The sequence below is a fragment of the Phycodurus eques genome, chromosome 3 (assembly GCF_024500275.1).
Source record: "Phycodurus eques isolate BA_2022a chromosome 3, UOR_Pequ_1.1, whole genome shotgun sequence".
Taxonomy (NCBI): domain Eukaryota; kingdom Metazoa; phylum Chordata; class Actinopteri; order Syngnathiformes; family Syngnathidae; genus Phycodurus; species Phycodurus eques.
This window is the reverse complement of record NC_084527.1, coordinates 4,112,036-4,133,111: the sequence shown is the minus strand read 5'-3', so window position 1 is coordinate 4,133,111 and position 21,076 is coordinate 4,112,036. Positions and strand designations below refer to the sequence as shown.

The following is a 21,076-nucleotide window of genomic DNA, read 5'->3' as shown; positions in this document are numbered from 1 at the left end:
AATGTGCCCCCAAAGTACTGTGCCCCCCCACTTCAAAACTTGTTCCACCCCCCCTGATAACGACTATCACAAACTAGGGCACACTATTACTCTACAACAACTGTCTTACTATTGTTGTTGTTTTTTTTCATGACTTTGCTGAGACATGAAATTCTACTAGTTAATATCTAGTGCTTGTTGTTGTTGTAGCACTAGTAGTGCACATACGTCAACTAGTGCAAAATTTGCTCAAATGGTTCTCCATAAAACGCAAAAGTAGTGCATGGGAGGTGATTAGTGTCCCAAATCCTGTGTTGCCTGCTTAAACTATGATTATAAGACTACTTTTAGAGCGGATATGTTCTTTTTGTTTCAGTGAAAGCCAGATAAGCTAAATATTCCGTTTTGAACGCATAATCACTTCATAAGTCATAAGCTCTAAAAAAATAAAAAAATAAATAATCCACCACCACTTGAGTACCAACATTTGATTAAAATGTTATTTTAATTTTGTTTTTTGTCCGTTACTCTATTTTTATTTGTGTTCTTTTGGCCATATTATTTTAATATTGTACAAATGTTGGTCAGTTCACAATGTCAACAAAGCTGTGGGAACTTTGTTTAGTTTGTGTAAAAGCCTGAGTCAATGCTAGCTAGCTTTGTTTTTGTTTTTTTTCCATTGTATCTGTACTTCTACTTATGTACAGAAAGTGTGTACTTTTTTCTAACAGTTACACTCAGTTTACTACAATACAGTTTATTCTGGTAATTGTTTGAAATTGGCCTCCTTAACACTGCAACATTCCTCCAACATTTTCAGAAGACTGCAACTCGTAAATTCCCGTTTGCATCAATTTCAGTACAAGCTTCCGAGACAAACTCTTTTACGTTGCAGCAGTAGCAAGCAAGCGTTCGGCTTCCAAAGTAGGGTTTCAAGTGTAAGTGTTTCATGGAAGGTTTATGATTTCAAAGTAAGGTTTCAAGGCAGGATTTGGGTTTCAATTAAGGGCTTTGAGCCAGGTTCAGGATTTCAAAATTGGGTTTCCAGCCAGGGTTCAGGTTTCAAATTCGGGTTTCTAGCCTTGTTTTGGGTTTAAAGTCAAGTGAGCCCTTCCTTCCTCTCCTTCCCTCCTTTTTCCTTTCTTGAGTCCTTCAATCCTCCTTTCATACTTTCCTTGTTTCCATCTTTCTTTCCCCTCACCCTTTCTGCTTAAATTGGTTAATTTAAAAAAAGTGGATACTGTACCTACTTTTGGCCCACCCTGTATACAATATCAAACATACAGTACCACTATATACTATATGTACAGTGCCTTGCAAAGGTATTCACCCACTCGGCTTTTTGCCCATTTTGTTACATTGCAAACTCAAATTGAAACAGTTTTGTAAATATGAACTCTATTTGATCGATCTGCACATAAGACCTTTGAAGTAAAATGAGAAATACAAACCCAAGGGGGTGAATACTTTTTTTTACACTGAACAAAGTACATCTGTAATATCGCTCTTCGAATGTAAACAGTACCAAATTATTTATTACAATAATGTTTTCCAGCATGTTATTGTGCCTTGAAGGAGTAAATATTTTTAAATTGTGTTTTAAATGTGCTTCAATCAAGAACCTGTTTTCTAGGGCTTGGAATGTTGAGCTTTCATTATACAATGACAAAAAACCCCATTGACAAGTATAGAATAAAAAAAAACTTTTTTAAGTGAGACAATGTTTGAGTACAATTGGATCTCTGCTAAATAATGAGTCCTACACCAGATGTCCATTAGTTTGGCTTTTGTTGTTGATACTGTTAACTGTAGTCACACCATGAGTGAAATTAGATTTAAAAAACAAACAAACAAAAAAACATGGTATCCTACTGGTTGCTGTGAAGGTGTAACAGTAAAAGAAGAATACAAACTGAAGCCGTGAACATTTATTGACATTACAAAACACCCAAGGAAAGTCACAGATATGAGAGCATTGGGATGGTCGCAGTACACAAAAGAATGATCATCCACATGCATGAACAGACACCAAACCAGGAGATTTCACCATTCATTTGCTCCTCTCTGGTATGAATAATTCATTTTACTCAGAAATAATCATCTTCATTAACAAATGATTTGCTGCAGATGTTCAGACATTTGTGGCACATGGAAACAGAGTATATATATATATATACTGTAGTTGCATTTCTATTATACAAAACCAAATCATTGATTTATTTAATCTTTTGGCTAAACATGACAGAAGATTCTGGAAATTAAGACTGAATAGGAGACAGCTGGAAAAGTCAGCTCAGCGTTGACACATTTCTAAGGATATGATGAAAGCCATCAAGTATTAGCTAAAGTACTAAAGAATAGTCAACAGTATAAAAACACACAAATTGAATTGTATTAAGGTTACATGAAGATGCATTAAAATTAGGGATGGTAAATAAAAATGCTTACAGCAAATAACAAAAACAACCATTTTAATATCAGCTGAGACGAATTGCAAAGTATAATATTCATAACAAAATCAAATCACCTTTAATTGTTAAATGTAAAGTGGTGTTGCTGCTGACACAGGCACTTATCAGATATATTTATGATTTCTAAAAATGGACAAAAACAGAAAGCAGAGCGCTAATAAACATCTTTCTTGCCACATATGTCGCAGCTCTCATTCCTCCTGCTGGTCTTCATTTTGCTTCTTGGGGAGCTGTGAATCAGAGAAAGGTCAATAAAAAAACAAAAATCAGTGCCAAATTAAAGTGTCTAGACTCTAAAAGGGAAAATGCACCCATCAAAAGAATTTAAACATTTAAACATTGCCCCGTTAAACAGAATGCTTACAATGTGAACTGGCTGGTTGTATGGTTCTCATTATCTTGCACACATGGGGAACGCAACTGTTTTTTGCTCCAAACAAAGGGAATTCATAGATCTTAAATTGGAACTGTACCTTTGTTAACACATTCCTTCTGTTTCCTCTCCCCTCTTTATTCTCTGTTGATTGGAGTCTGATTGACACATGCAAAAAAAATTAAATCACTTCTCACATATTGTGTTAACAGTACAAAAAGATAACTATATTTAATGTTTCTAGTGGACGTACCCCTTTAGATAGTCTGAGCCTGGCTTGTCAGAGTCCAAGAAAGACAGCGGCTCTTCTGCTTCTCTGCCATGTTGAGCTCTGTTTTGTGCTGAAACCTCACAGTTGGACGTTTTTCGCTGACTCGGCCGTCCAATGTAGCCTCTCTGCCGTTCCCGTTGGTGTTGTCCTGGTGGGAGGTCTCCGTCAATTCCTAGATCTTCGTCCAAGAAGTCACCTGTACGAACAACAAACATCTGTCAGGAGCCAGGAAAAAGCCACCTAATTATGTCCACTTAGCGGCCACATTAGGTACACTGGTACAAAGTATCCTTTACAAAACTCTTTTTATTTAATGTAGTCAAATAAGATGTTTATTATTATGGTCGTTAACTATCAGACATTGGTGCAGAATTTGGAATTGTTTCATCAGGTTTTGTTTTTCCATTCATGAATAGTTTAATGAATTAAGTTTCTATGTAGTAATAGTCAATTGTGACGTGAATTTCCCTTGTGTATCTATCAATCTATGAACCTGGTTCTAGGGCTTGGAATGTTGCCTTTTTTTTTTATAGCAACGTATGGTTTCATACAGAATTAATTACATCACTATATTGTATAATTGAAGTGAAATGCATTTTTGTGGTATGCAATTTGAATCCTTCCCCCATGCAACAATTGTTTCTCTCCATTCCCCACCTGACCGAGTCCCTGTATTACATATATACCTTGGTGCTTTATTCTGCTGTGAAAATCCGGAGAAGTCCGTCCAAACGCGTCCTTGGCAGGAGTTTTTTTGACAGACGCTTTTGTTATATTGTTAAACGGGAAGGTGGTCTGAGGGCGCATGTCGCATTTGTCCTGCATGGAAAAAGCATACGCTGTAATAATGTCACAGTTACACTACTGTTGTTATTCATAAACACATTCCGGTTTATTTTTACAATCTGCAGAAGACACGAAGCCGATGTGAAAATAGGTCACTTGCATTTTTCACTACATTGTAGACAGGGAAGCTAATCCTTTGGAGTTGTCTAACCAACCGGAGGAGTGACATACCTGATGATGAAAGACAACAGCTTCCTCTAGCGCCACGCCACAGAATTCACATGGAATCACCACGTCGCCCTCTAGTGGGCTGGCTGGTGGACTGTAGGAGGCTGGCGAGACGGACCCCGGAAAGGTGGGGATGTTGGAGGCCAGCGTGTTAGGAAGGCCGCGCATCATTCCCGTAGCGTTCCTGGCCTCTTTAGGGGGGGACAGCGGCTGCTTGCTAAAGGACGCAAAGGCGGACGCGGGGCTGCAGCCAGTCTGGAAGACAGTGTAATATATAATATACTATAAATATAGTACACACACACACTTCAAGCTGTTTTTTTTGTCACTCTCAGTTGAAGTTTACTGCCAAACTATACAACATGTTGTGTATTGCAAACAACCACATCGCTTAGCCTTTAGTCCGCTAGTTTAAGGCTAATGCTAAAACAATATTGCGTCCCGCTGCATTATGACGGGCTGCAGCATCACTGGATAGGCGTTTCCTGCCTAGAACTCAAGTGGGATTCATAATAACGCTAACAAGACCAACATAAACCACTACTAGTGAGTCTGTATCTCTCCAACGCAAGCTCTAATAACAACAACGCGCTGCAGCAACCATGCACGTGACTTCTTGGCTAGCATTAAAGGAGTTGATGGTCCTCTGTCTCCATGTATAACCGCATGTCTGTCTTATACCATCCCCAGGTGGCCAAGGTGCGCACACCAGAATAAGCAGCACAATGTGCACTGAACTGAATGAGAACGTTTTCATTTGTCGCACTCTGTACCACACACTACAAGATTAGTAAGCACACGATTGTCGATTATTATTTTTTTTTTATCATCATGGGTAGGGTTTCTCACATATTAAAAATAGGTGTGTAAATAGTAGGTCTGCTTGAAGAGATAAATAGTTGGAAATCTGTGCTGCCAAACCCAGTAGAAAACGATGGCATTCACATAGGCAAAGGCTGCCAATAAAAAAAAAAAGGTATAAAGATGAAGAGAAAGTCATGATGTCTGACAAGATAATGCAATAAGTTACAATATATCAATTGATACACAAGCAATTGACAAATCAAAGTCCTTGTGGGGTCAGACAAAGTCGACATTTCTCTAGCGATGTGTGTCAAATGAGCAGTTGAAATTAAAATAACCCAACATAAAAATATAAATGGCAGCCAGCACTAAATGCAGTAATGACACTTTCTAACATGCTAATTTGCCAACTTAACTTGCTGAATCAAACTAGTTTCAATGAAACTTCCACCTTTTGCACCATTGTTAAATATTTGTAAGCTGTCTAACCTGTGTAAGGATTGTGGGTCAAACTATTGAAATGATGTCGAACCTGATGCAAAATGAGGTCCTCTTCCGGAAACAGCTCTTCACAAAACTCACAGGGAAGCATGATGTCTGTAAGAAATCAATGACATTCCGGTCAACTGCAGACCACCTACTGCTCTAAAGAGAAGGAAGTGGATGGTGTTCAAGTACATTTTACCTGTTTGATCACGGTCCAAAAGTGCACTTGTGCGAGAGGAGACGTTTGGGTAGTTGTTGTTGGGTGTGGGAAGCTGACAGCCGACGGAGCTGTCGGAGGTCTTCGTGTGATCCCAGATGTCACTCCACAAACTGGCCTCTCCACCACCAGCCATGGAATCTCCGTCAGTCTGCAAACTGAGGGCCAACATGTAGTCGAGGCCTGATGAATCCTCGTCTTGAAGTGGCCAGGCACTACTGCGACTCAGGAAGTCGTTCTGTTCAGATACTACAAGAAATAACACAACAGGTAAACTAAACAAACAGAACCGGTTGGATTTGAAAATCACTTTTGCATTACAAAAGAGAATGAATGAATTAACTTGTTTAGAAGATGCGAATACAGATTTGACATCTAGCCTGGAACAGTGCATTACGGAAAGAAATCACATCAATTTACTTTTTCTACATTTTGTAATCTTATAGCCTTTTTCCAACATTGATGAAATAAAAAATCCCCCCCCACAACCCCCAAAAAACTGAGAAGGGGGAAAAACGATTCGTTCCATTTTGGGACAAAGTCGTAACGTCACAAAATGTGGTAAAAGTGAAGTAGTGTGTGTATTTTCCGGATGCACTGTAAATGTGGATGCTCTTTAAGGAAATGTGTGGAGTGTGGGGCTTCTGTATGACACAAGGGTCCTGGTTAATGTTTGAACTTGACAAATTATATGGAAGACGACACCCACAAAAACATTGAGCTATAACTCAGCACAAGTCAAGTTTCTTCAAACAGACCATTAAGAATACCTTCAGTGTTCCCCTGCTATATTGCGTATTTATAAGCGATTGTTTTGTTTAATGGGTTTTTACACTATACAGACAAGTCCGAATTCAGAGTTGCATTTCTTCAGTGTAGTACCATGTTGTTTAGCAACATGCTGGGTAGCACCGAGGTCTATTGGAAAATATATAGCATAAAGTATTCATAAAAATAAAAAAAATAAATAAAAAAGATATAGCATAATAATAGCAAGAAGAGGCAGAGACGGACCCGACTAACCTCCAGTTGTTGTTCCCACGGCGCAAATATATATGGCTGTGAGTACCGAGTAGTGATGTTTGCTCTGTTTGGATGTGCTGGTGCTCCTTGTGTGGAAAGTAGCAGTTGTTTGAAGGTTTATAATTACCAGAAGATTTCTGGTGATTTCCATTAGTCGGTCTATGGCGTTTTGCACATTATACATTCACATTAAGCTAGCGGACTTTTGTTGGACAAAATTATGAGGTTGGGTTGAACATTTTGATGTTCAAATGTGCAATGTTAAATGAGGATAGGCAGTATAGAAAATAGATGGATGGACGGTATTAAAAGTGTGTGGGAGGTGGTACGTATACATTTAAAAATATGCATGTAATTGTTAATATGGCAGTCCTTCACCTAATGCGGTTGGGTTTGGAACGTATCCCTGCAATAAACGGGGGTTCACTGTTATTCAATTTTTATTGGACACCTTTAGGCCATATTCATTCATTCTAATTTCACGGGAATTTTTGTATTATTATTATTATTTTTTTAAAGCAAACAATTAATATTGGCTAAATGAGATGCAGCATAAAGAAGACAGACATGATTTAAAAGAGGAATCATCTCACATCGGCTTGATGTAATATTCCTCGGGGCAATATTCTTCCAGTCTGCACTGCCTTTTGGTCCCCTTGAAGCGTTATAAAATGTGGAGTCAAAAGCGGGCGGAGAAGCCTGATGTTTTTCGGCACTGAGGTTGTTTTCCTTAGGCCCTCGCTCTTCGGTTCTTAGGGGGTTTCGGATGGAGTGACCTTCAAACCAGGCCCTGGGAGGATGCAGGTCTGCCGGATTGCGACCGGAGTAGCTGTTGTTCCTCTCCTGCAGCAGCGTGGGACTACCGCATAACATTGGATGCAGGGCTTTTTCCCTCAACATGACATTGCACTTGCACTGTGGACAGGGCTCGGTGCGAGCTCCACAGTAATCCTCATGCTCTTTGGATTGACTGAAGGCAATCTCCAGTTCACAGTACTGGCACGCCACCAATCTCTGAGAGCAGTCAGAGTTCTGTAGGAGGAAAAGTTGTGAAAATGCATCACTACTGATGAATATACAGTAAGGATTGCTAGTATTTGGATTGAGAGTTCTTATAATTTTGCCTTTATACACCACATTCCGTTTGAAATAAAACCAAGATGGGATTTAAGTGAAGACTTTCAGCTTTATCTTAACAGTTTTCACAAAAGTAAGGCATTTACCATTAGGAATGATATTTATCTAGAATAACAAAATTTCTAGGGGCAAAAGTGACATAACTGTAAAGTAACCGTTCTTTTTAATACTTAGATGAAAATGCTTTGCATCGCTGAGTGCCTGAAGTCTGGAGTACTTTGACATCACCAAATTCTGAATTAAGTCAAGGGTTCTGAGTATAAATCTTTGCTCGGAGGTTTCTGTGATCTCCTTATGCTCCCACATTCCAAAAACATGCATGTTGGGTTAATTGAAGACTTGTACACAGGTGTGAACCTGAGAGTACGAATGGTTTGTTGTCTGTATTTTATTCTGTATACGACTGCCGACCAGTCAAGGGATGCCTTCATGTATGTAAATAGAAAGGATTTACAACAATGTTTAAACCACAGCAAGATGGATTGTGGAGTATATGGGAGCCGACTCCCGCATCACATTTGCCCTCTTGCTACAAAACTGATAGCATCAATGAATATCGACCCTAAACATACTGTGAAAGAAACAATACTTTTTGAAGGCAAATAAACGTAATATTCGTCAATGGTCATGTCAGGAATCTGATCTCAGCACAAGCTATGGCTTTCTAAAGGCAAATGGTTGCAAGTGAAGGTAGTTACGGTAATGACAGAGAAAAGTACATCTAGGAGGAAAACTCAGAATTTGGTGATGTCCATGGGCTTCCATGGATCCATTTTATGTAGTTAGGGTATCGGTGCCGATACTATAAATCTGTCCTCGTATTCGTAAAAATGCACTGATACCACTTCATTAGCCTGACATCCACTTTCTGTGTAAGAGCCATGTCAGCCATTTTGAGATAGTTTAAGACCATAGATGACAACACTTTTAGGCAACTCCAAATTATGCTTTGCAAAACGGATGATGAATTCTGCTGGGGCGGCAATTATATGCTAATTTTCGCTATTTGCGGTCCGGCTCGCTCCCTATTCCCCGCCAATAGCGGTGGTCTACTGTAAACACAAAATCTTAAAAACTCTGTGACTATCCAAACACTGGACCAAAGTGTAATAAAACTGAAAAATAACACATACCTGGTGAACTTCAATTTGATTCTTATTAATCTTGAGTCCACACTTGCATGTTATCTGTATCGGAAAGGGGACACCCATGATTAAGAATGGATGATTATTCAGAATAGATTTGTTCTATTGTGTTTTCGCTTGAGAAAAACTAGCTTAAATATACAATATTTTCTATTCACCCGAGATTCTTAAAATGTATTACCTGGATATGTTCCTGTTGCTTGTGCTCCTGCAGATCTGAGCGTGGCACCGGCTCCTGGCACACATCACAAAGTGCAATGTTTCTTCTACAGTGGATCTCATGGGTAGTGAAATTTGCCTCTGGAATGGAGTGTTTGCTACCAAAAAAATAAAAATAAATAATAATACAATTAACAATGAAACAATCACCATCAAATGTAAATCCTTGATTGGTGCGACTTGTACTTACCAGTTGCCACAAAACTGAGTATTTTCATCTGCCATGGCCTGTATTTTAATACAAATTTATTAACTAGTGACAAAACAGAGGGACTTTGAGATGAATTAAATCTCATCTATCCTAGTAAAAAAAATAATCAAAACAAACCGTCAATAATTGAACTGATAGCTTGGAAATCATAGTTACTTGTACATTTTGTAAACAGAGCTGAAAAAAATGGACAGTCATGTATTTACATAAGAAAATGACAGTGGTTCTTTCACTTTTGCTTACCCGGCTAGCTAACGGTAGCAGACAGAGATCGTCTTCAGTAACGAGGAACAACAAGCATCTTCGCCTTAAGCCGACGGGAGTGTTTTAACCACACATAAAATATAAAAGGCCATCGAAGGGACGCCTGCAGCCCGAGAATGTAGCTTGGCAACCGTGCTTCCCTTAGCCTAGCTTGGCCTGAGCTATTGCTAACTAACTTGATGCTAGCCGCGAACTAGCCTGGCTATCGTACCCGACAGGCTACCGCATCGTTACATTTCTGTCAACCGGAACAGGTCAAACAAGCGACGTGGCCGAACCTAGTAAGAACAGTCATGACGGACAACTGCCTTCGAAATAATAATATAGAACAAATGGGGAATTGGCAGACGCAGGCTACGAGCTAGAACTGCATCACGTATCACTCCGTTTCTTCTTTGCTATGTCGACAGGCGGGATGAGTGTGCCCAGTGTCTTGCCTCTCAGGCGGTCCACGTATGATAGAATGATTATAATGCCGAATCCAACTGGAGCGGTTTTTATTCTATAATCAAAACGACACAGCTGGACACTTATTCAACTCTAACTTGTTAAAATAATTTTATATTGGCAGGATTATAATCCTGTATTTATAACTCTGACTGTGGACAGTTAAGGAGTGGGGGTGGGGCGGCTGTTGATTTGCGGTTGTGACGTCAGCAAAAAAAAATGAAAGCGCAAAGGGACATTTCAGCTCAAGTCAGTCAGTCAGCATGTAGAGCGACCAGATCTGAGTTGTAGCAGATAGCAGCGATTGTATGAATGTGCATTCTGTTATCGCTCATGGTCATAAAGCGACTGACCAATGACCACATACCCGGGCATTAAAATACAACCCCAATTCCAATGAAGTTGGAACGTTGTGTTAAACATAAACCAAAACAAAATACAATGATTTGCAAATCATGTTCGACCTATATTTAATTGAATACACTACAAAGATAATATATTTAATGTTCAAACTGATAAACTTGATTGTTTTTAGCAAGTAATCATTAACTTCAAATTTTATGGTTGCAACACGTTCCAAAAAAGCTGGGACAGGGTCATGTTTACCACTGTGTTACATCACCTTTTCTTTTTACAACATTCAATAAACGTCTGGAAACAGAAGACACTAATTGTTGAAGCTTTGCAGGTGGAATTCTTTCCCATTCTTGCTTGATGTACAGCTTCAGCTGTTCAACAGTCCGGGGTCTCCGTTGTCGTATTTTACGCTTCATAATGCGCCACACATTTTCAATGGGAGACAGGTCTGGACTGCAGGTAGGCCAGTCTAGTGCCCGCATTCTTTTACTACGAAGCCACGCTGTTGTAACACATGCAGAATCTGGTTTGGCATTGTCTTGCTGAAATAAGCAAGGGCGTCCGTGAAAAAGATGTCGCTTGGATGGCAGCATATGTTTCTCCATAACCTGTATGTACCTTTCAGCATTAATGGTGCCTTCACAGATGTGTAAGTGACCCATGCCATTGGCACTAACACAGCCCCATACCGTCACAGACTGGCTTTTGAACTTTGCGTCCATAACAGTCCGGATGGTTCTTTTCCTTTGTAGCCCGGAAGACATGACGTCCACAATTTCCCAAAACAATTTGAAATGTGCACCCGTCGGACCACAGAACAATTTTGCGTCAGTCCATCTTAGATGAGCTCGGGCCCAGAGAAGCCGGCGGCGTTTCTAGATGTTGTTAATAAATGGCTTTTGCTTTGCATAGTAGAGTTTCAAGTTCCACTTATGGATGTAGCGCCGAACTGTATTTACTGACATTGGTTCTCTGAAGTGTTCCTGAGCCCATACGGTGATATCCTTTACACATTGATGTCGGTTTTTGATGCAGTGCCGCCTGAGGGATCGAAGGTCACGGGCATTCAAGGTTGGTTTTCGGCCTTGCCGCTTCCATGCAGTGATTTCTCCAGATTCTCGGAACCTTATGATGATATTATGGACCGTAGATGATGAAATCCCTAAATTCCTTGCAATTGTACGTTGAGGAACATTGTCCTTAAACTGTTGGACTATTTTCTCACACACTTGTTCACAAAGAGGTGAACCTCGCCCCATCTTTGCTTGTGAATGACTGCGCAGTTCAGGGAAGCTCCTTTTCTACCCAATCATGGGACCCACCTGTTCCCAATTAGCCCATTCACCGGTGGGATGTTCCAAACAGGTGTTTGATGAGCAGTCCTCAACTTTCTCAGTCTTTGTTGCCACCTGTCCCAACTTTTTTGGAACGTGTTGCAGCCATAAATTACAAGTTAATGATTATTTGCTAAAAACAATAAAGTTCATCAGTTTGAACATCAAATATCTTGTCTTTGTAGTGTCTTCAATTCAATATAGGTTGAACATGATTTGCAAGTCATTGTATTCTGTTTTTATTGATGTTTAACACAACATCCCAATTTCATTGAACTTGTTCTTTCGGTCACAACCCACAACTCGTGACCATAGGTGAGGGTAGGAACGTAAATTGACCGGTAACGTGAGACCTTGCCTTCCACATCACTCCAGACACTGTACCGATCCACCTGTCGATCTCCTGCGCCATTCTTCCCTCACTCGTGAACAAGACCGCAACATACTTTAACTCCTCCACTTGGGGCAGGATCTCTTCGTCGACTCGCAGAGGGCACGCCAGCCTTTTCTGACTGAGGACCATGGCTGTCCCCGATGTCCATATGCGATGTTGGAGAGGCGTGTCAGGCAAGACACCCCCATTTTAGGTACTCCGGGAGGATCTCATCCACCCCTGGGCTCTGCCACCAAGCAGCTTTTTAACCACCTCGGTAACATCAACCCCAGAGATGGGACAACTGCCTCAGTGTCCCCAGATCCTACCTCCTCATAGGAAGCTGTGTCGATGGAATTGATGGCCATGGCCTCATCAAACGCCTCCAACGGCAGAGTTTTTGCCTCAGCGACCACCAAATTCTGCATTCCGCTTGGCCAGCCGGTACCCATGAGCTGCCTCCGCAGTCTCACTGGCCAAAAAGGCTCGATTGGACTCCTTCAGCTCGACAGCATCCCTTACCGTTGGTGTGTGCAACAACCTAAAGAATCAGATTCGTAATCGGTTTATTGCCATTGTCAGTTCATACAGTACATTCAAAACTAGACATTTTTCTTGGTCCGATGGTGCAACATGTAAAAGATAGTAACATTAAAAATGAAATTTCAAATATACTCTAGACTAAGAAGGCAGATAATGTGCAGTAAGCATAAACTGTGCAATAAACATTAGGTGTAGCTGTGAAGTGATAATGGGTGATACCCGCTTATTAAGTGTTCATGAGTTTGATTCTGCTCTGAACGGACCGTAACCTCCTGCCTGAGGGGAGAGGCACATCGATGATGGCCTTAAACCGCACCAACATCTTGGTTATAGATTGAATTTCCTCAGCTGCTGCAGGACGAACATCCTCTGCTGGGCTTTTTGTTCAGTTGAGCTCCCAAGTGATGGGGGTGCCCAGGAAGAGGAAGGAGTCCACGATGGAGATGGGGTAGTCTTTGAGCATGAGGGTGAACTGTGGGGCTGTGACTTTCTTGAAGTCCACGATCGTGTCCTTTGTTTTCTGGGTTCTTTTTGGGTTGTTGCAGTTGCGCCAGGACTCCAGCCGGTCCAGCTCCCTCCTGTAGGTTGACTCTTCAGCCTCCGAGATAAGCCCGATAAATGTAGTATCGTCCGCAAACTTGATCAGTTGGACAGAGGTGTACAGGGAGAAGAGCCAGGGGCAAAGTACACAACTCTGAGGGGATCCGGTCGTCTGAGTGTCCGAGACAGTCTTCCCAGCCGCAGATGCTGTCTCCGGTCCATCTGGAAGTCTGTGATCCACCTGCAGAGGAGTCCGGAATGTTGGGAGATCTTGTCCTGGAGTAGAGCTGAGGATGGAGATGAAGGCAGAGCTGAATTCCACGAACAGGATCCTGGCCTAGGTTCTTGGGTAGTCGAGATGCTGAAGAATGGAATGGGGGGCCGGGATTGACTGCGCCTATAGACCTGTTGGGTCTGTGGGCGAACTGCAGCTGATCCAGGAGAGGAGAGGGTGTGATTACTTGAGGGGGGGCAGGACCAGGCGCTCAAAAGACTTCATGACAACAGACGTCAGTGCGACAGGTCTGTAGTCAAATCCTGTAATCCATGGTTTCTTGGGGACAGGACTTGAAGCAATGGTGTTGCCAATAAGTACATCTTTTATTGTAATATTGCACACCGTCAACAATCATGTAAATGTTCACGGATGTGTATTGGAGGTGACTAATATAAGGGTGTCTGCAGTGATCAAATAAATTCACAAAATGAACACACAGCATTGACCTTTTATTTTATTTTTTTTAAATTGAGCTTCAAATCTGCCAATACAGTCACATCAAGACCTTTCCATTATGTAAAAGGGACAGCTTTCAATCAGATAAAAATGCTGATCTTATTTACAGCAAAGGTTTGGACACAGTAGATACTGTACATTTGTGCATGCCCCATCAGTCAAAATGACCACCCAAGGACTCGATAAAACCCTCAATTAATTTGCAAGCCCTTGTACGCTCTGTAATTCCACATGTATAAAAATATGAAATGTGGCTATGACAAATCAAGTACATCGTGAGAAAGAATGATTATGGGACTAAATTTGACATGGGTGGAGTAATATTCAAATAAAGGGGCATTATGAGCATGTAAATCAAATAAAGGAGGAATGTTGTAATTACTAAAACATTATGAATAGTTACTGCAGCAGATGGCAGATGCTGGTTCCTGATATTCTAAAATGTCTATCTCAGGAATTAAGTTCCATTTGCAGTGACTTTTGCCAAATCCAAACATATCCACTAGAATACCAGCTGCTATTGGTTCGTAAAAAGATGGCAGTACACACAGCCCTGCTGCTGTAGCCTGAGTTCAAGACAGGACCACCGCCACGATATTTACAATAAATTTGCCCTCTTGGTGCAAGGAGGTAATAGCTGTTTACCCCCAGGGAAATAAGTACCAACACTGAGGAAATACACAGCCATCCACATTTCCACAAATGATCGGCACCATAGAAATAACCTAACAAAAAATATCTAATAACTAAAAATTTGCATTCACAATGTTTCTATCAATTGTATTTTCACTATACAGATGTTTACTGGAAACCCTATACACTATCTTGTATTTGACTTACTATATTAATGAAAAACACCTGGAATACGGACAAGAAATGCAGTCATATATGTGAAAAAGGCTTCTCACAATCACCCGTCAATGCATTGTATTGCCTTCGACGGCGCCAAGCGCAGCAACCGTCTTCATGTTGGACTGAAAATCTGTAGCCTGGTTTGGTCCACCAATAATTACTAAAAATGTTTCACCTATGTAGCAGTAACTGATGTACATGTAAAAAATATTTTTTTTTTTCAGTAAAAAAAACAATAATGAATGCATAAAAACAACATTAACCTGATTTTAAAAGAGGAAACGGCTCACTTTCACTTCTGAATTTACTTGATCCGAATTAAAAACAAACAAACATTTTTTTTTCTTATTAACCAGTCCTGCAAATATTACATTTAGTACACGATGCAAATTCATATCCAAAAAGGACAAAAATGAATAGGGAAAAGGCTCAGACAGTATTTAAAGACAGCAGATGGATTAGAAATACAATTCAAATGCTCAGTTGAGAGGAATGACAAGAAGAAGGCACAAACAGAGTTGAGACCTGAAGTCGCAGAGGTAGCAGAAGCCGAGGAGAGAGGGAATTGGTGAAAAACTAAGTGTTCAAAAGCGAAGAAATGAGAGGTGTGTGACGTAATGTCTATCTGTCCTTGGAACCAAGCTTCTCGATCAAATCCTGCAGGGGCGCGAGCTCTCGGCGGTCAATAAGGTTGAATTCCTGCACGCAACAGAGATAAATAACCCTGTTTGAAATGTGGTTTTGCTCAGCATACATATTAAAATCATATCCACTCCATTCTAAAAACTTCTATCCATTGTGACATGCTTCTTCTTGGCTGTATGTTTTTTTCTCCAGAGCAGCTGCTTCCAATTTTGGCAGCCCCCCCCCCACACACACACATACAACATGATTGTTGAGCCACGTGGATGAACGTGCTGCCGGAACTCACCTGGACAAAGAAAATGAAGTGCTTGAAGGAGGTGTTGAGGTGAGCCTCCTCCTGCAGCTGCATCACAGAGTCAAAATGCTGATGGTAGATGTGTGCATAAACCCTGAACAGGCGCTTCAGGATGGTTTTGGCCACAGACATGAAGTTCTTGGGAAAAGGAACCCCTATGGTGCAAAAGATTCAGTCAACAACTTGACTTTGTATAAAACGCAATTAAATCTGTTGACCACAACGCAGTCTGTAATTTTTTTCGTTGCTGCAGTTTTTGTTCTCTCTTTTCCATGCAGTTTGACCGGTTTTCATTAGACTTTCAGAGGATGGCGCCAACTTCACAGAACTAATGAGCCTTGTAGTGCTTTAACACATTACCTCATGAAAGTTTTTCCAGAAAATTAAAGTCACAAGATTGGTCATTTGCACTAAGAAGCTGAAGCTCTGTCCTCGGGCTGCACAAGTCAATTGCTACATACTTCCATCTAAATACAGAACAGACTTACCTTTGTTATATTAATATCCTGCAAGAAAATGTGTTTAGTTTCTGACTGTTTTATAAACACAGTATTGTTCCCAAGTACAGAGACGAACGAAGGCCTAAGAAACCTCATCAAGCAGTATCACCACAAAAAATATGTTCTCTGATCTGATAATGACACATAATCCTGGTTTAAATCAAAGTTTACCAATCTTGGAGGGAAAGAGAGTCTCATCATCCAGCTGGTCTTGAACCCAAGTCATCAGGTAATCTATGTACTTGGGCGCGGAGCATTTGATAGGCTTTTTAATATTGGTGCCATCGGCCCAGTGGTACTCATATCTGCAAAGAGAGTTCATATTCAACTATGTAATAGTGATTTGACTGAGATGTAGCAGAGGATCATAAGGGCTTAAAAGCTCCATGTATCAACTTAGTTCATGTAAACTTTGTTTGGCAGGCGATAAGATTAAAAATAGGAGCAGAAGTGGGAAATGCAGCACTATCTCTCCTGTACGTGTATATTTAAGATAGCTGCTCGGTGAGCAGGAAGTGAGCCTGGGTTCCTTCCTCCTGATTAAACGCTGACCGTCACGGCAAGAGAGGATTGAGGAAGTGCCAGATCTAGATTTGAGCAAAGAAAAGCAAGCATCTGAAGGGAGTTAACTCAAGCAACTTTCATGCCATTACTGAATTGGCCATTTAAACCGTTTTATCATTTCAAATGTCAGGACAACATTTGGGCATTTCAGTGCATCGCTTGCAAAATCAAATCCCTTCATATTCCTAATGCCAATTAAACATGACTATCATGAGTACCCCTAAACACCACAGGAGTTGTTCCATTTTCAGCCTAAGTAATTCATAACCTGTTTATTGGAAAAAAAAAAAAAAAAATTTCATTAAATGTTATTAAATCAAATACAGTTTGATTAGTTGAGAGGAGCCCTTTATCTGTCCAAATGGTTGTGTATGCATGGCACACTGATTGGTCCATTGTTAATTCTGTGCTATTAATAGTTTTTGTCTCATTTTATTAATTTTTAAAAAAAAATTATTGTTCCTTCTCAATAATGCAGTGCAGTTGGAGTGGAACTGATTGTTCCCTACCTAAGTTTCCGCACTGCCACATATCAGTGACAGAGCAGTCGAAGCAGGTCAGGCCATATTTGGGTCTAAGGCAGTACAGCGGACCACCGATATTTGCGGGTGATAGGTTGCATGCTCGACTGCGAATAGCGAAAATCGGCGCATAATTCATGGTCATTATAATTGCATTTTATAAAATAAGATTAAAAGAATTGACAAAAAAAATATGTGAAAGGGTGAATCCGCTGGTGTCGAACCGTGAATATGTGGGCGTCCACTGTACTATTAAAATGTATTTCTATTATTCACTGCGCTTTATTGCCTTACCTTGGGCCAGCAGACATGACTGAGCAGCTGGACTCAGTACAAAACTCCGTAATGGTGCCGTACAGCATGTTGATCTGGTTGAAGAAATCCACAGCTGTAAAATAAATACAGAGTTAGTGCCTTATCTTGAAACAATGATAAAAATAACCTTATACGCAAGATAAGAAGATTTCTTCACTTCACTAAAGTAGGGCTGTGAACTCCCCTGCTATATCGCAGCTCATCATTCGCTCCTCCGATATATCGTACATTTTTAAGCGATCATTTATATGGGTTTTTACAGTAAACGACAGACAAGACTGAATTTAGAATTGTGCACCCGCAACATGCCGGACAGCACTGACGTCTAATGAAGGTGATGCAGTAATTAAGAGAAGGACGAGAGAAGGTTCCAACCCCTCAATGTCGAAATAATCATTCCCACCGAGCAGAGAGACTATTTGCTTGTGAGTATTGTTGTATGTTTGTTTTTAATACAGTCTCTGTATATCGCAGATTTTTACTCATCACGGATAGGTCCGGAAGGATAATCCCCCATGATAAACGAGGATTCACAGCATCACCCAAAACAATGTCTTTTATTAAATTCATGAATCTTTTAATTTTGCGCTCACTGTTGACTGCAATCCACTCATTGAGATCTTCTCCCTCCGGCAGCATGACCGCCTGCCTCAGGTTCCCACTGCCCAGCGTGGCCTCAGCATGTTTCAGCAGCTCATACTGATGCGAGCCCTCTGGGATGTTCTTCTTGGGCTTGAACGTCTTGGATGAGCGACTGCTACTGGAGAGAAACACAAGCAGAGCTGAACAGCTGTCTGATGCAGTGATAGAAGACTTAACGTTTGGATGCCTCATATTAGTGTAATGAACAGTTGCAGGAAAGTACAGTGCCCACAAAGTTTCTTAACAGATTGATGAAATGTTAATCCGATTTCTTCTGCAAACTCAGCAGTTAAAAACTTTTTTAATCATGTTAAGTTTGTGTATTTCAGGTACCCTGTTAATGAAATGTACGTTATTTGAAACGGCTACTAAAGAAAAGGCACAAGCACAATGTGTATGATGGTTTCCTGACACAGAATCAGATACAGGATTCAGTACGGAGGAAATCAGACGCCATGTCTGTCAATTCGTGCATGGCTCAAGGAATTTAATGCGACGGGGAGAATGAAAGATCAAAGTTGAGGAAAACCACTTCGTTATCTACTAATAATAATCTCCGCAGATCTGAGTATTCATGTGCTTTTGTAAAACATGTAACTGCGTTAACTTGTAAAGAGACAATGGACACCCTGTATAATGGTGTAAATACTCAATGGATACATGACTGTGTTTATTGAGATCCAGTAAAGGAGCTGTATCACAAATTCTTCTTTATGATATTGGAAACAGCCTTTATTAATCGACTGATACAGTGTAGTAGTACACTTCTAAGAACTAAAAATCACACCAATAGACATGGATAGATGTTCATCGAGGCTTCTGTGACAGTGTTAATCAAAACTGAGCATGATTAATCTTTTGGAAATGCAGAAAACGCGATACAGCTCTCGGATCGTGATGATAGTGAGATTGCACTTAATAAAGAGCCCGTTTTCTTATACATATAGGAGACGTAAATGTAATAGTGTGCGTCCGGTACATGAGATGCGAGTGTCATAACCACGGCCAACGAGCAAAGGCTTCGGAAGAAACTGAGGTCAGCGGTCGCAACTAACAGAAGAGGACAACGACATAAATGGTGTAAAGAGTTTATACGTCAGACGAGGGCAGCTATCCAACTTGAAGCTAGCGTTAACGGTGTAGCTAGCATCTAAATGATCATTAAATGACAGTCGACTGCATGGTCACGTCTAACATTCCGATGAATGATAGCAAGCTGCTACTACAAAGTACTTGAAGTCGTCATCGCAATGGGAAGTGAGGCGCTTTAAGCGAGGGTGGTTTGCTTCACAGTTACTTCCCCTGGTGGAACTTGAGCTAACGTTAACCGCAAAGCGCCGACGACAAGCAAACTGAAATGCCAAGTTTACTTACAATAGAAAGCTCATCTTGGCGAAGCGGTCGTGGGAGTGCCTCGATTCAACCTCCTCGCTCTCGGTTCGTCGATGGCGACTGTGACTTTTTTTTTTTTTTTTTTTTTTTTTATACGTCTTGTAAACTAAGCTAACATCAACTGCACTCAGTCGCTCACTGAGGCTCTTCCTCTGTCGACGGCCTGTAGCGACGAAGGCGGACAAACTGTCGCCCCCTGTTGCGTGCACTGAGAACCCACTGACGTTTGATGAAAAGTGACGTCTGACATAAGAAAACATCTTTCTCTCGCCGTTCATCAAATGGGAACATTTTTAAGCACCAACGCCATTCATAATAACACCACTAAATTCACCACCAGTGGCGGGCCATCCAAGGCCTTCTCTGCTGGCCGAACACTCTCAGAGAAACTTTGACCTACATTACAACCTAAATTCCAATATTTGTTCCATAAATTGTATTCATGTATTACCAACATTCTACTGTTTTCATTTCATAGGGTTTTTTTCTCTGATGCACTGCTTCCCGTACCATGCGGATGTACTATTTTTCTTTTTTGGGGGTTTTGTCCAATCACATTTCAGCCTCTACGTGCGTTACCATGTCAATCTAATCTGCCTTCAGAATTAGTAGACAATGTAATTTAAATTAGCAATGGAGCTGTTTCTTTAATCAATCAGATTTCATATTTGTCCTCACAGTGCCAGAGTGCTGGCCCTTGATGACATAATCATTTTCCCGTCCTTTGATTGGATGGTCTGAATCATTTTCCCGTCCTTTGATTGGATGGTCTGAGGAAAACTTCTGCCAGCCTTCCCAGTTAACATGGATAGTTGACTTCTAAAGCCGTCAATGGCAGTGAATGTGTTAATAGATTAAAAAAATCAGCATCTGTGGTGAGCATGATTGATATGAGTTATTTTTATTTTTTGTCATGTTATTAGATGGATATTAATGCTGAACAACTCCAGAAGATGTATGTGGTAGAGCTGTGTGCTCTACACTGTATTGTGTTTTTGTATAGTGTTGATTTTTTTTTTCTAGTTGTGATGTGATAGTGGGGACATAAAAGGTGGATTACGTTGGTCAAATCCATACTGAAGGCCCAGGTACCAAATGCACGAGCCGGTCAAATCCTCCAGAAGTCACTTTGAAGACAATTAATATGTAATTAGATTTCTCTAGTTACTGATTGGCATGGTGTCCAATTTTTTATTTTATTTTTTTTATCTTTGGGGTATCTGTTGTATTTTAGGAAAAACAAGTGCTTGGTTTGAGGAATGTAAAATAGCACAACATTGGTTTTGAAATCAGTTGAGAAATAGTCATGCAAGGAAGTATTAAAGTGAAAAGTGAAGGCTTGCTCCTGTTATTCGTCATATAACATAATGGAACATACAATGAGTAAAATTACAGACCTGTGTCAGTCT

At 40.6% G+C, this 21,076-nt stretch overlaps 2 protein-coding genes across 3 annotated transcripts; both read right to left on the bottom strand.

Moving 5' to 3' along the window:
* Positions 1 to 1,899: 1,899 nt before the first annotated feature.
* trafd1 (TRAF-type zinc finger domain containing 1) lies at positions 1,900 to 10,113 on the bottom strand. The gene is made up of 12 exons (XM_061671523.1): positions 9,594 to 10,113; positions 9,330 to 9,367; positions 9,102 to 9,237; positions 8,909 to 8,962; positions 7,232 to 7,670; positions 5,598 to 5,864; positions 5,445 to 5,509; positions 4,112 to 4,363; positions 3,781 to 3,913; positions 3,077 to 3,290; positions 2,924 to 2,981; positions 1,900 to 2,680 (listed from the first exon to the last, which is right to left on the bottom strand). Exons 2-12 carry the CDS (start codon positions 9,362 to 9,364, stop codon positions 2,642 to 2,644), a joined length of 1,692 nt encoding a protein of 563 aa, XP_061527507.1. The 5' UTR covers positions 9,365 to 9,367; positions 9,594 to 10,113; the 3' UTR covers positions 1,900 to 2,641.
* Positions 10,114 to 13,921: 3,808 nt separating this feature from the next.
* LOC133399749 (MOB kinase activator 1A) lies at positions 13,922 to 19,979 on the bottom strand. Of its 2 annotated transcripts, none has more exons than XM_061671521.1 (6): positions 19,650 to 19,979; positions 18,227 to 18,393; positions 17,613 to 17,706; positions 16,405 to 16,538; positions 15,725 to 15,888; positions 13,922 to 15,492 (listed from the first exon to the last, which is right to left on the bottom strand). In XM_061671521.1, exons 1-6 carry the CDS (start codon positions 19,943 to 19,945, stop codon positions 15,415 to 15,417), a joined length of 933 nt encoding a protein of 310 aa, XP_061527505.1. In that variant the 5' UTR covers positions 19,946 to 19,979; the 3' UTR covers positions 13,922 to 15,414. The 2 variants fall into 2 exon arrangements, with proteins under 2 accessions (XP_061527505.1, XP_061527506.1); XM_061671522.1 differs by having other exon boundaries at positions 18,227 to 18,390; positions 19,650 to 19,947.
* Between the last annotated feature and the right edge of the window lie 1,097 nt (positions 19,980 to 21,076).